Source organism: Telmatherina bonti, assembly GCF_933228915.1.
Source record: "Telmatherina bonti genome assembly, chromosome: 2".
Classification (NCBI taxonomy): domain Eukaryota; kingdom Metazoa; phylum Chordata; class Actinopteri; order Atheriniformes; family Telmatherinidae; genus Telmatherina; species Telmatherina bonti.
Window position 1 is genome coordinate 30031973 of NC_136620.1, and position 14509 is coordinate 30046481.

The 14509-nt window shown below is 38.1% G+C and overlaps 1 protein-coding gene across 3 annotated transcripts in view; it reads right to left on the reverse strand.

Annotated features, from left to right (window-relative positions):
• Positions 1-14509, reverse strand: part of scaper (S-phase cyclin A-associated protein in the ER) — a 58975-nt gene that overhangs the window by 13344 nt on the left and 31122 nt on the right. For all 3 annotated transcript variants that reach the window (XM_079260793.1, XM_079260792.1, XM_079260794.1), the window contains 3 exons: positions 10270-10385; positions 2700-2823; positions 494-723 (listed from right to left, as the gene is read on the reverse strand). In XM_079260793.1, the coding sequence (XP_079116919.1) occupies positions 494-723; positions 2700-2823; positions 10270-10385 (470 nt within the window). The remainder of the gene's footprint in view (positions 1-493; positions 724-2699; positions 2824-10269; positions 10386-14509) is intronic.

Below are 14509 nucleotides of genomic sequence, written 5' to 3' on the forward strand. Positions count from 1 at the left end.
GCTGGGCCTGCCTTTCCTCATGGTCCACATTTCTCCATCACAACCCCACTCCTACAGCCCAGACCCACATTGCTAGCATAAACGCCAAGTCCAATGGGACTATTCAAAGTTTTGGAAGTGCTCTTTGTTTATACTACTTTGCAAAACCCCCCTTAGAAGCTGATTTTACTTAAAATGAGGTTCTGCATATGTAGAAAAACTACATGCTGGAAAGATGCCAGAGTATACCTCATTCTCACACTACTCCCATTCTAACAAGACACCACTTGGACCATTTCCAGGCAATCTGACATTTTGTCAGTCTATTCTTTACACATGGTATGCTCTTGAGGAAATCGGAGGTTGACCAACTCTCAACCCAGTGAAGAGGAGTGGAAGAGGGATGTAGTAAAACAGGTAAAAAAGGCTGTGAGATGAGAAGGAGAGGTGCCAAGTGGGAGTGGGAGTGGGAGCTACGGCGTGAGAGCTGCATACAGCACTGGAGTAAAAATACCTGATTAGATCTTGTGCACGAGTGATGAAGGAGTCTGTGGCGGAGCTCTTGACCTTGGCATCTGTGGAGGAAATCCATGTGTTTTCGCCTTGCCCTAAAACAGAGATGTGCAGCCACAGGGACTCCAAGATGGTAGCGATTGCCTGAAGCAGGCCTGTTGTCAAACCCTCAAAGACTTGTTTGTTTACACTACGCCCAAAAATGGACTTGTCTTCATCTGGGACATACAGCTGTCAGAATGGGAAAAAAATATATGATTGACAATAAATGAAATAAAAAAGAAATAAAGACTGTCATGTAAACCATCCTTTGCTTTTTTTCCATTACTAGATATTCTTCCTCAATTTTTTTTTGCAGTCTCTGTATTAAGGTTAATCAGACAAGTAAATATTTATTAGAAATATTAACATCAAATGTTCAAAAATAGAAGAAAAAAAATCTCGATCCTTTCTTTTGTAATGAACTCTCAAAGTAATTTATTTAACACAAAATTTATAGTATAATTGCTTTGTGCTTAAAGAAAATGGTTTTACAGCTTTGCCGGTAAACTAAAAGAGCTTAACTGGTTTATTTTTCACAAGCTTCAGGCAACAAATTAGTAGATATAACACTACTGCAATAAAAGCACACAGTGGCTGTTTTAAACATTTCCCTAACCACACAAAGCTGGCGTAAAGAAATAAAGATGTTATCTAAACCACCTGCATCCTGATAGGTTTTAAGCCTGATCAAAAGAAAAACAAGAGAAATTAAATAGTATAGCATTGTTTTGCATTCTGAAATTCATGACAAACACGAGCAGAGGTTCGCACTTGAAATATACTGCCTCTGTTCAGTGTGCAAGCTTGAAAAGGTAAAACATTCCCATTTGGTCAAATAGTTGAGGTAAATGCTGACAGCATAGGTAAATCCACCGACATTCTTCACAAATCTAATTAAATGGGGGCATTCTCATATGGCAGTCTAACTCCCACTGCTGCACTCTATTGCGCAAAAACACACACACACACACACACACACACACACACACACACACACACACACACACACACACACACACACACACACACACAAATATGTCCATGTCTATAAATAGAATAACAAGCTAAGGCTATGTTAAAATCATAAGTTGTAAACCACATCAGAACTCACCATCCAGGACAGAAAAAGGTGCAAGAAAAACTGTTGAGCTCAATTTTTAGTTTTGCACTAAACTCATGGAGAAGAGTTAGTTCATCTCCTGCAGTGCTGCTGGATATGTCCGTCAGCAGAGCAGCTGCTGGAATATGTTTTATATAAACTGGAGCGCACAGGCTAACCTCTCCCTCTGTGCCCTTAGGAAATATGACAGCTTTGGATTGGAACTTGTCTGAAGAAGGAAGCCCCAGTAGAGTTTGTGCATGCACCACAACACTGGGCCTGTGCCTTGTCCTGTCTGTGCTATGAGTGTAGGCGAGCCGCCACTGTTGGATGTTTGGAGTGAGCTGATGTTTACAGTCTTTCTAACAGAGTGCTGAAGGATATGGACCGACATGTCACCGCAACGTAGCCTGCCTGGCTGAATGTGCTCTCACATTCCCTCTGTCAGGAGGCATCTGTGGAGAAGTTGGGCAACTGTTTGTGACTCGTTAGTTTGTGTCTTGCTCTGTCTTTCATTAACACTATGGTGGTAACAGAGACCGGCGTAAATGCTGCACTTTTTCTGTGGTAAAAGCGTTGTTAATCAACTGAAATGTGAAGAACACAAAGACCTGTTAGGAAAAGTTCTGGATTTATTTTTTTATGTTATTGGATATTTGTAAAAAAAAAAAAAAAAAAAAAAAATCACCATAAATGCGAAACTATCTATATCTATTCATGTTTCAGAGGAAGACATGGTACCATCTAGACAACATCTGTTTCAAAGCAAAGCTTGGCCTATTCCAAAAGAAAATGTTTATCAATTATGGTTTATGCAGCAAATAAAAAATAATAAAAGGTCCAAAAGATGCTGTCAGAAGAGAAGTGTCAGTCATGCAACACCGTTGTTGACATGACACAGACCAAAGGTCTTTGTTTTAATTGTTTTCAAATGTCTCGACTAGTAACAGTAAATATGTAAAGGTTTTAAAAGTTTTTTTGTATCAGAGTATTTTGGTGTAAATATAATTTATACTAGCATATCAACTATTACATTAAATATATGCTCTAGGATCCAATAACTTACTGTCAGCTGGTGCAGCAGCAGGTCCACAAGGAAAACTATTTTGTTGCGAAACAGCACATAGGAGCAGTTGATGATGCAGCAGGAACAAGCCAGATAGTAGATATCTACAGCAGCACAGAGAGATCTAACACAGAAAAATGACAGGACATTATTAATTACAGGTTTAAAATAAAACAAACCTCAGGGCATACTCTTTCTCCCCTTGCAATTCTTTAAAGAAACACTACACACTAGGATGTAAATGTGACCTGGGCATTGACAAGACTATCTGCAGGCATCAGGAAACCAAACACACTTTTCTCTATTTGTGGTTCCTTAAGGGTGCAGTTTGTCTTCACAAGTCAAAAGTATATCTCACTGACAAGGAGCAGTAGGAAGCCGATCCGAGGAATAAAACACTCATATCAACTACTTAATGTGGAGACTCCCCTCCAAAGCCACCTTCAGAGGTGCTGACTGCAATCTCTGTCCCATCTTGGCAGAGATGCTGCAACATTTCCACTGGAGAGATAAAACAATTTTGTCTAGCAACTCCTCCCAGCAGCCAGGAAGCCCCAGGCAGCAGCCAGCACTGCGCCACTCGGCGTGCCTCTGTATTTTGTCTGCTCTAAAACAAGCCCCAGAGAAGATTAATGCTTCAGATAACTGACCAATCATTCTGCTGTGACGGCTACTCCCCCTCACCCCGTTTCATCAGTTAATATTTTCTGACAACTGTATATTTTAGCCATTGGAGGAATAGCATGTCCTATCTGCTCAGTGGAAGAATGGAATCCCCCTCTCCAGCAGCTAAAGTAGGCCATGTTTACATCAACTGGTAAACATTTTGATATCTACCGAACCCTCACATCTGCTGTGCGTTTTTACTTGAACCACGCTGGCATAGTAGAGTTAAATACATTAGGTGAAGGTTCGCTTAAGTCTTCTCAGCGGTCTCCACTACATTTTGCATTTGCAGTGAGGAGAGCAGTCATTTTGGCGTATCATTATTGACATAGCAGCGTAAAGCTGTCAAGACAAGGAATGCGGTGTTAATGTGAGAAGCGAGACATTTTGGCTGATAGGCTAACCTTTAAATCAAACATGAAAGCTCAATTCTGCCCACCTGAAAACAATAATCATGCACTTAGAAGAAAAATATTTTTTAAAAATATCTCCAAATTATTACATTGCGGTAAGAAACATATGTTGACAGTTTATCAAATATTGAAGAAAGGAACAAAACTGACTTCACTAAATTGCACTAATAAGGAAGAATGTGTGAAACCAGTGGCTTGACAGCATGAACCCAACCAAGTAATGTTATGTGCGCAACCTTATAGCATCAGATTCTCACCTGCTCTGATTCTTGACTGACCGTATAGGACACAGATAAGCTTTTACACAAATACAGAAATGACTATTCAAATCCTTTTGACAGCAACATAATTATATTCTTCAAGCAGCTTATGAAAAACGGTCATAGACGCCAAGCACATTCCTCTACAGGACACACGTTATTTACGGTGTCTTAAGTCACCGTTGTGTCATTTGAGATTTTACACTTGTTGAGTCCAATAGTACGGTTATCCTGTGATCTATCAAAGATTAAATGGCCAAGCAGGACAGACTTGATTACTGGTTAACAAGTGTTTTAGAATGGCTAGATAAAGTTCATGTTGGTCAACAGCATTCAGGTTACGCAGAGTAAACTTGACAAAGTTCCTTTTCTATCTTTTGTTTTATTTATTATTAGTATATGTGTGTGTGTGTGTGTGTGTGTGTGGGGGGGGGGGGGGGGGGGGGGTGTTAATGAGATCCTAATTTACTTAACTATATGTAAAAACACTTTAGATTTAGGGACTTAGATCTAAACTTTTTACTCCTTAATCTTATTCTATATTGCAATGTGAAACGTGACGCTTAGTGATCACATACACAAGATAATTACAGTGCTTTAGAGAAAAAAAAAAAAAAAAAGCCTTTTACCATCATGTATGCCAACTCCTGCAGACAAAACATCGAAATGCCCTTGAAATGTAAATTTACATCACAAGTCATTGTGATTTACGGTCACATTATATTGCTTTTTGTGCTCACAAAATGTTTTGCTCATGTTTAGCATCTTCCTAACTTAGTTTCAACAGAACTCACCTGAGACATACAAGTTTGGTCTATCAAGTTTGGAGCATATTACAGGCTTATATCCTTGCAGCAAGTATATCCCACATAGTGTCAAATAAAAATGGCACATTTTTTTGTTGTTGTTATAGTCAAAGCAGTGCTTTCAAACATAAAACTGTCAAATATTATTACCATAAAAAATCTTATAAGAGTGGAGTAAAGAAGTGCTTTTTTTTTTTTTTTAACATAAAAAAAGAATTACAAAAAGACTTTGTTTTACACCTAAAATAGCTAAAATAAATTAAAATAAATAAACAAATAAATAAAAAAGGTTTTGTGAATGAATTTAAATTATGGTTCACTTTTCTCTCCCTGATCTAACTCCCTCTTCCTAATTTAATCACTTTATGTCTGGCATGACAGATTGGGCCTTAAGCTTACATGTAATGAGCATGCAATTGCTTCGTAACATGGCTAATCAGGCTTGTCTTTGGTCATCTCTGAACAAATGAGGAGGCTGTCAAAAGGCATGTTTGAGTTGCGCCCTTACACCAGCTTGTACAATGAACCATCACAGTGATCTGTCTTTAGTTTCCTCCCACCTAATTGAGCTTGATGAGCATGACACCTGATAGTGCAAACTCTCTGGGAATCTTACTATATGAAAGGGCCTTCAAAGACAACTCTAGTCAAAGATTTTGAAGAACAATCTGTTAAAGTGCCACGCCACCCTTTCTCATGTTGCATAAAATCTAATGAGGATGGATGTGTGACACTCAATGTAAGCAGGCAACAGCTATCCCCACACTCTGTGGATTTCTCCAAACAGAGAGACTGTCACAACTGATCTCAACCTTTATCTATTTTGGGGTGATTGCGATTTGAAAACAGACAACTACTGTCGCAAGTTTAAAAAGGTGGACTTGCTAAAGGAATTAAATTCTAATAAATCAGAACAAGAGTGAAAGCCAGACACATATAATAAGACAATGTGCTGTACTCTCCTACAATAACAGAGCATGCCTTTGTGACTTAATATCTTCAGGTCCATAAAGAAATGAAGCCAAAAGGTAATGAAAAGACACACACACCATCCAGTCCAACTTAGGCTCTCCACTGGTAACTTACAGGCCTATACTCAATATGACAGACGTTTGCTGGGGGAAGAACGAACACAACTAAACTCTGCATTTAAAATTTCAAATGTTTTAAAAGAAGAAAGTATTTCCAAAAGTGAAAGATCTGCCTAGAAGGAAAAAAAAATAAAAAATCAGAAAGACTTAAGTGCCTGGGTGACCCCCTGGAATAAATCAGAACTAACCGCCATAAACACCATTTCCCAGCACTGATATGCGTGGTTTTGGATTGTGTCAATCTTTCACTCTCGCCCATTTATTATGGTAAATGGCTAAGTCTTCATTCAGCTGACAACAGGACAACAAGCATGTAAAAGGCTCTTTATGCTTTTTGTCACTGCCTGGAGTTATCAACCCTGAGATCTGTGCTCCTCAACCTGAGTCTCACATTCCTCGCCTTTTCTGTGCGTTTCCTATGTGTGCAGTCAAGCCTGACGGGAGCAGCGCTGAAGAAATCTGACCAACTTCCAGATCAGGTTGAGCCCCAGCCTCTTAAACAGGGGAAGAAAAAGAATCCTAAGCCAAAATAAAAGGTGAGGAGCAAATCCATTTCCTTGTGCTGTCAAACAATCCCTTCATTCACTGCTATCTAAATGACATTTAATTTGATTCTGCTGTTGATTTCCCTGATACCCTGAGTGCTTCCAAGACATCTACTCTGGCTGTTGTGCCACACTGGCCAGGTATGAAAGAGAAGAAATCTGATGAGCCGTCACACAGTACCACTCACATGGGTGTGCGCACACACACACACACACACACACACACACACACACACACACACACACACACACTTTCCTGAATGGTGGAAAACATCCTGAAATAAAACCACAGGTACCAGGTCTAATTTCACAGGATGCACCAGGTCATGTGAGACAGTGGTAGAAATATAAATTGGGTTTACAAGCATGTTTTGCTGAAGCTTACCTGTTACTATCTTACTTTTGTATTAGTGGGAAAATTGTGGATACTAAAATGTGCACTATTAATAGGAATTTGGGGAAGTATAAAAATGATATCATATCTAAACATTAGAGAAGTTTTTCTGCTCTTTATCTCTTCAGTGACCCATACTGAAGACAGACAACAAAAAATTTCAAGTCCAAATCCGTGAAGAAATTTTACGGTCATCTTTCAAACTGGCTGAAAATAAAATGCATTGGTCACAAAAGAAGTAAATAAATAAATCCACTGATTTGTCCAGGACAGATAAAACTGCTTAAATTAAAATGGTACCAAATAATATCCACCTAAAAAAACAACAACAACAACAAAAAACCCCAAAACAATAAGCTGCTCTTAGAGAAAAGGATAAGTTGTAATGCACGCTGATAATTTAAAAAAAAAAAAACAAAAAACCCCAAAACAATAAGCTGCTCTTAGAGAAAAGGATAAGTTGTAATGCACGCTGATAATTAAAAAAAAAAAAAAAAACCAACAAAAAACCCCAAAACAATAAGCTGCTCTTAGAGAAAAGGATAAGTTGTAATGCACGCTGATAATTTAAAAAAAAAAAAACAAAACAAAAAACATTACAACTAACAATGGAGTTGTAATTATTAGTAACTAGCCAATAGATAAAGCACTTTTTCCAATCAATTTAAATATATCAGTTATGAACATATTTTTTTTTATACAAAAATATCCCAAATTTGGATATTTTTTTCCATTTAAGATAATGAAAACAAATGTATTTTTACAGAAATCGGTTCTGGATTATTATTAAAACATTACTTTGGGCTTCTAAAAGCTTGTAGAGCAAAAAATTGAATAAATTCAAGATATAAAAGTTCTTAATTTATATCCACACTACATCAAATTAATGTTAAATTATCTAAATTACCTCAAACACAATTAACTAAGCAAAATAATGAACATAATGCAAACAGGGTAAGATTAAGGAACTGCTACTTTTTACAGTTGTACATGACAATATTTGGGATGCTCTTATGTCTTTTGTAGGATGTCATTTCTCCAGCTGAAGTTAATGATGGCAGCAGCATAAACCCTGATCTACACACTCCAGCGACCACAGGGTTACACCAGAACATTAGCGGAGCCTCGCAGAGGAATTAGCTCATTAATGTAATGGTAACAAGATGGAATCAGACTCCCTAGGGAGAGATATGGCAGGAGCATCTCGGCAGCTGCCTTTTTTTGTAAATCACTCTGCTTATCTGGTGGGAGGAGGTGATCAATACAGCAGCATCACTGTAAACAGATAATGTAGCACACTCTGGGGCTAGCGTCTGTAAAGCTGTCCATTAGGCCACACAGCAATCCAGATGACAGATAGTGATAAGCAGACAGCCGGGCTGCGTCCTTTTGTTGCATCTTGTCATGAGCTGGTCTGACCTGACTGACACAGGAGCACCACCATTGTGACGACTCCTGCTTTTTACAGGAAAGAAAAACACTGAAACTACAGAAAATGCTCTTTGGAGTAATAAAAATATCAAAAACACAGTATTCTACTGAGTTCTGATATTATTTATTAAAGGGCACAGCAGGCTTGTGCAAAGGTCAAGTAGTCCAAATAAATTTTAAATGGACTGAACTCAAGTATGAAAAAAAACGCAGCATCAATGATACAAACTGAACAGATGGGAAATTTGGTGAACGGTGTTTTTAAACAAAAAAAAAAAAAAGAAAAAAAAAGGCTCATTTACATAATGCTTGTCTATGTTGCTATTGTTAATCCCTTAATCAAAACTCAACAGTTAATTGAACTGAGAGTACAAAAAATGCATTATAAAATTAATGATAACCTATACTTTAATCCAGAGTTTGCTTAAAACAGTATGCAGAGGACAGCAACACGTGAGTCTAATCCTCTCTACAGCATGGCAAGAAGGCATCCCTGTGCCAACAGGTATCAAGTGTGCTAAACTGAACACATCACACACAGATCAGATGCAAACTTTGCAAACCCACACTTTGTGCTGAAAGAAAGTTGCCTAATTTGATGTTGGAAGAAATAAAATCTCAAAGACTACTTGAAATTCCCTCAGATTGAAATGGCAGAGAAAGAGACTACAGAGAAATGAAAAAAAGAAAGAAAAAAAAAATCAATACACATGCAATGCCCTTTAAAAGCCTTATAAATATAAGAAGCATTTGTCCATTAGCAGAGACTCAGAGACCAGTAAATGCTAATGAATGGAAGCGCAAGGCCATTCAAGTCCATTACAGAGTCCCACTTGCGAGCATGGCAGCCCCTCTGAGGTTATCTTCTGCTAGGCCATGCAAACGATAGACCTACAAGTCAAAAATACTCTGCACTCAAAAGGATAGATGGGACACATATGCTTAGTCTGATTGGAGGAAAAAGACCCAACACCAGCTGATTACAGAAATGGAGAGGCTTCCCATCCCTTGAAGCACAGTGCTGTTGAACATTAATACATTTTAATAATTATTGAGGCGAAGCAAATATAAACAGTGATATAGTGGTTCTGTGGGGATTCACTCATTGCCTTTATGCGATTGCAAAAGCAATCACAAGAAGGAAACAAAGCATTCCAGTGAGGTCAGGGAAATAAGCCAGTAACAGTGGTACACAGCAGAGAAAAGGCAAATCTGAAACTGTATGGATCCAGCTGATTTGTTTGTGGAATCAGACGTTTGTGGCCAAAGAGAAATCCAAATTTGTGTTAACCTTTGTTCCAGGGACTAAGGTTTATTGTCACCAATAAATAACCTGACACCTTTGTTTCCTTTTTACTTTGTGCCATTTTCAGAGTCATAAAAAGATGCAGAAGAATGCAAGAGTCAGTATTTATATGCAACATGTGAGATTTCCAAAACTATAGGTTTTCATGATCCAAGTAAAGCTTCAATAGCTTCAGTCCCCCAAAAAAAGAAAACTAACTGCGTGTTAAGGGACATGTTTTAAAATGAAAGAGTGAATCATTACATCTCTTTCTTTTGCCATGTTAGAGTAGGTTAACGGAAATGGAAAGGGCTTACAAATGTATATTTTACTGATATAAGCATTTAGAAGAAGAAAAATACAGGGTAGCTGTGACAACATGGACAATGGCTCCAACTTTAGACTTTCTTTTCAACAAGATCACATTTAGTCAATGATGAGGACTAGCCAGTTTTTTGCAAAAATCAAACACAAACATAAGCTGAAGAGACAGCTCACCCTGCTGGCTTGAAACAGAAACTTGATCATGTCATGTCAAATAAACCTGCTACCAAAACTGTGTTAAAAAGCAACAAAACAGAAAACCTGTTTGAAAGGGTGAATGTAATCATGTTTATCATGTAAAACCGAATGACTATTAAAAAAAAAAAAAAAAAATCAGTGTGGTGACAATACTCACTTGAGAGGAATACGGGGGACTGCAGTGGGTGTGGAAGCAGCAGTGATGACCTGCAAAATTTGTTCCAAAGCAGACAGGCCACCGCCCACTTGGAAGGCCACTTGGTCTGCATTGTTCTGTTGAAGCAAGGACACACAGAGAGAGAATCAGAGCTTCAGTCAGGGGATACTGAGCAGCCGGTGGACAGGGGATTACTTGGGTCTCACTGGGGAGGGAACCTTTCTCTCTCCTACAGAGACGAGGGATTGAAATCTGAAACAAAGTGATCCCTAAAGTATTCCTGTTTAATCTCAAAAGTGCATAGCATGACTCCGCCCCACCACAGTCAAGTTTCAGTTTAAGGCAAATGGTCCGCTGGCTCCAGTTACTGTAGCACCAGGGTGGTCTCAACGGATGACAACAGACTAAGTGAAACTGAGAAAATGCCACTTTAGCAGTGTAAGAACAGGACAAATGGAGAACTAAAAAAATAGAAAAGAAAAAACAAAAAAACATTTAAGTCAGTTGCATAGGACAGTGAAACCCATTCTTATGAGAAAAACCATATTCTAACTGCATAGTGACCATTATGTACCAAGTTGGGAAAAATGTGTAATGAAAACACTTTACGTACTCAGTCACCAGCATCCATATATATGTATATTTAAGCAACATGTAAAGCTGTATTTGTTATCCAGCCACACAGACCAACAGTGGAGTCACACGTCACACTCACTTTGGAACTGCTGACTGAACGATCAACTTTTGTTTTTGTGTGCAATTTCCATGCAGCTATTAGTGCCATTTTTATGTCACATTTTAGTTTGCAATTATACTTTATATATTCAAAAAGGTTAATGTGAAATTCTGGAGTGTCTTGTATAATAAACCTTATAAAATTCTATAACAATTACTGTACTGTGCAAGTTTGTTTCTTTTTGTTGTTACATTTAGTGATGGGGATGTCTGTCTAGGATATTTTTGCTTCTTGTCCTTTCATTTAAAATCGCTTTATTCCCTCACTTCGTTCCTCCAAAAATACAAAGATAGCCAACATATACACTACATATCCACCAGTATTACATCTGAGAGGAGACTGACAGGCCCTTGTGTGATGATAGCTAGTCAAGTGGTGCTGTTGCTAAAATGTGTAATACATCGACGTGTAGAAAAACCAGGAGAAAGCACCGGGTACTAGGCATGTTTGTGCCTGGGCTTAAAAGGAAGACAGGAACTGGCAAAGAGCTGCTGATGGAGGGCCACCCTCACACAACTGTAGAGGGCTGTTACACTGCAGGTCACTCCTCTACCTAATGAGGCTACAATCTTCTCAGGCCTGTGACAGCACAAAAATCTATCCACTTCACAGTGCTTTTGTTCCACAGATGGGAAGTTACTAACAAGCCTGAACACATTGAGAGAGAAACGCTTTCCCAAATTACAGATAAGCTCTTCATCTGTCATTCATGCCCACTGCTGAGGTAACAGCTCCTCAATTCCGGTGTTAGACTCGAAATGATTGTTCAGTCCACTTGTTGAAGAGGGGAAAAAATGCATTAAGCACACTAAAAAACCTTTTTCCTTCAACATAATGAGAAATGTCTCTAGGACAGTCTCAAGAGTCAAAAGCAGTGTTTGTTAAAGACCTTATTGCAACTTCTTCTTAGTAAATTGCCAGAAGTTTTCCATGTCTTATCAATTAGGTTTAAAAAAAATCACCGAGCCTGGCTTAAACCTTCTCCTAACCCTCCCATCAACACACCTACCTAAAAGCTTGTAGGCTAAATGAGGAAAAAAAAATAAGCAGCTCTTTCATAGAGGCTTATCAAGTGGTATTAAAGGACATAACTGGAACTTGCCCAGTCCTGGTTGTTTCCTGCAAAATATATCTCTTGTTGTTTCACGCAACAAGAGACTTTCTTGCTTGTTCGGGTCTTTTCTGCTCTGCTGACAGATTTATCTGTTGTGATGATGGAACAATGATGGTGAGGAGATTAGCTTCAAATTACCAGACATACTAACTTTCACACAAACAGATCCACAAAAAAAGCAGTATTATAGAATACTGCAGTATTATAGTTTTGATTTTGTGTGGTTTTCTTCTTTCACTGCCACTTTTATTTTTAAAATTACAACATTATACTGAGATGTAAATTTTCTCTTGTGCAGGAGCTTCAAAGCCAACAATGATTATCTGGTATCATGTATCTTTTCTGTTGATCTAATGTCGAGTAACAGAAATGACTTTATACGTAATTACAGTGAGAGTTTATGTGCACAGCATGCTGACTTTGCATATAACAAATGCTTTTGTTTCTTTAAGGTCTAGGAAGATTTGCAAATTGCATTCCTGAGACACAGCTCCAATAAATATTCTATACACTGTGTAGAAAGTAAAAACATACTTCAACACTTTGGGAAATACACTGATTTGTAGTCTCATGCAGTGGAAGATAAGATTATCAGTTTCCTCCCTATGCATTTCAGGATAAGTCAGCTTACAAAGTGAACCAGGAGAAAATAAACAGTTGTTCCTGCTTGAAGTAAACTCAGCCTTGGCCATAAAGTAATTCTGCAACATTTGTGCAGTTTTGCAGTGAATAATAAATCTCATGAGGTTCGCAGAAGCATATGCATTTTATCTGCTGCTATCTGATGAACTACACTGCTTGGCCCAAAGAAAAAAAAAGCTGCTACACAAAAAAAAAAAAAAGTACCCAAAAATCTTTTGTTGGAGCTCCTTTAGCTTTGATTAAGGCAGCATTTGTATGTGGCATTGTTTGGGTAAGCTTCTGCAATGTCACAAGACTTACTTCCAACCAGAGTTGTGTTCATTTTCAACAAGATCTTGTATTGATAATGATCTGTGCAAAGTCTTCACCAGGACATCCCAAATATTCTCTATAGGTATCAGGTCTTGAGTTTTTAGTGGTCAATCCATGTATGAAAATGATGTCTCAAGTTTCCTGAACCACTCTTTCACAATCTAAGCTCCATGAATCATGGCATTGTCATCTTGGAATAATGCCATGCCATCAGGGAAGACAGAATAACCTGCTCTTTTAGAACATACAGTCAGCTGACCTCATTCTTTTGGGGACATAATGTTGCTGAGCCAAGACCACCAACTCCCACAGGCTTGGAGAGTAGGCACTAGGCATGATGACTGCATCACTTCATCTGCCTCTCTCCTTAACCTGATGCTCCTGTCACTCTAGATGAGGATAAATCTGGACTCATCAGACCATGTGACATTCTCCCGTTGCTCTTGAGCCCAGTCTTTAGGTTCCCCAGTAAACTGAAGCCTTTTTGTCCAGTTAGCCTCATCTATTAGTCTTTTTTTCAGGGCAACACATTCCCATTTCCTTGAGTTCCCTTTACATTGTTCATGTGGAAATTATTTTACTTTCACAATTAAACATTTTTACGGAAATTGATGAGCTTCCCACCATCCTTTTTTGTTGTGCTTTTATAATGTGTACAACACTTTGTGTTACATTTTATGGTAAGAAAAGTGCTTTATAAATAAAGTTTAATTTGATTCTTCTAGATTTTAATTGTGTGCTGGACAGTTCTTAACCCAACTTTAGTAGTTCCTGCAATCTCCTCTGCTTGATGCATGCTAATGATTTAATCCTTCTTAAACATCTTTCCCATGACCACAAGATGCGTCTTTCCATGAAGTTGTTAAGAAACGAGAAGCTACTTATTGCATCAGATGGGGTTAATTATCTTACTGCCAGTGAGCAGTTGTGTGATGATGAGAACTGCGGTTACAGTCTCTTTTCTGCTCATTTGCATGTTTGATATTTGTGGCTGATTCTGCCTCAAAAGGAGCTAGAAATGAAAATTAGCTGTGGCTAAATCTTGTGCATTTCACACATGGATACTGTTGAAGAATGTGCATCATCCCCTTTTAAAAGAACATAGAAACAAACAAATAAATGAATAAACAAAATTTCTTAAAAACCCAGATACATTCAGTACTGATATGAAAACTTGTCTTAATACATTATATTGAAATTTAACACGTTAACTCTGCAAGATGTTCTGCTGCCTGTGTTTTTGAAACAGACACTTCCCAAAGTCTTCTGCTGTTAAAAACATGCGTATACAACAATAATGGGAAGAAGAAAAAAAAGAAAAAAATTTTTATTTGCACTTGGCCAGAAAATTTCTAGTATTTATGTGTGAAACTTCCCCAAAATACAGAAATTGTGCTTTAAGTTCTGACACAAACCTAATGTAACAGTATAACAAA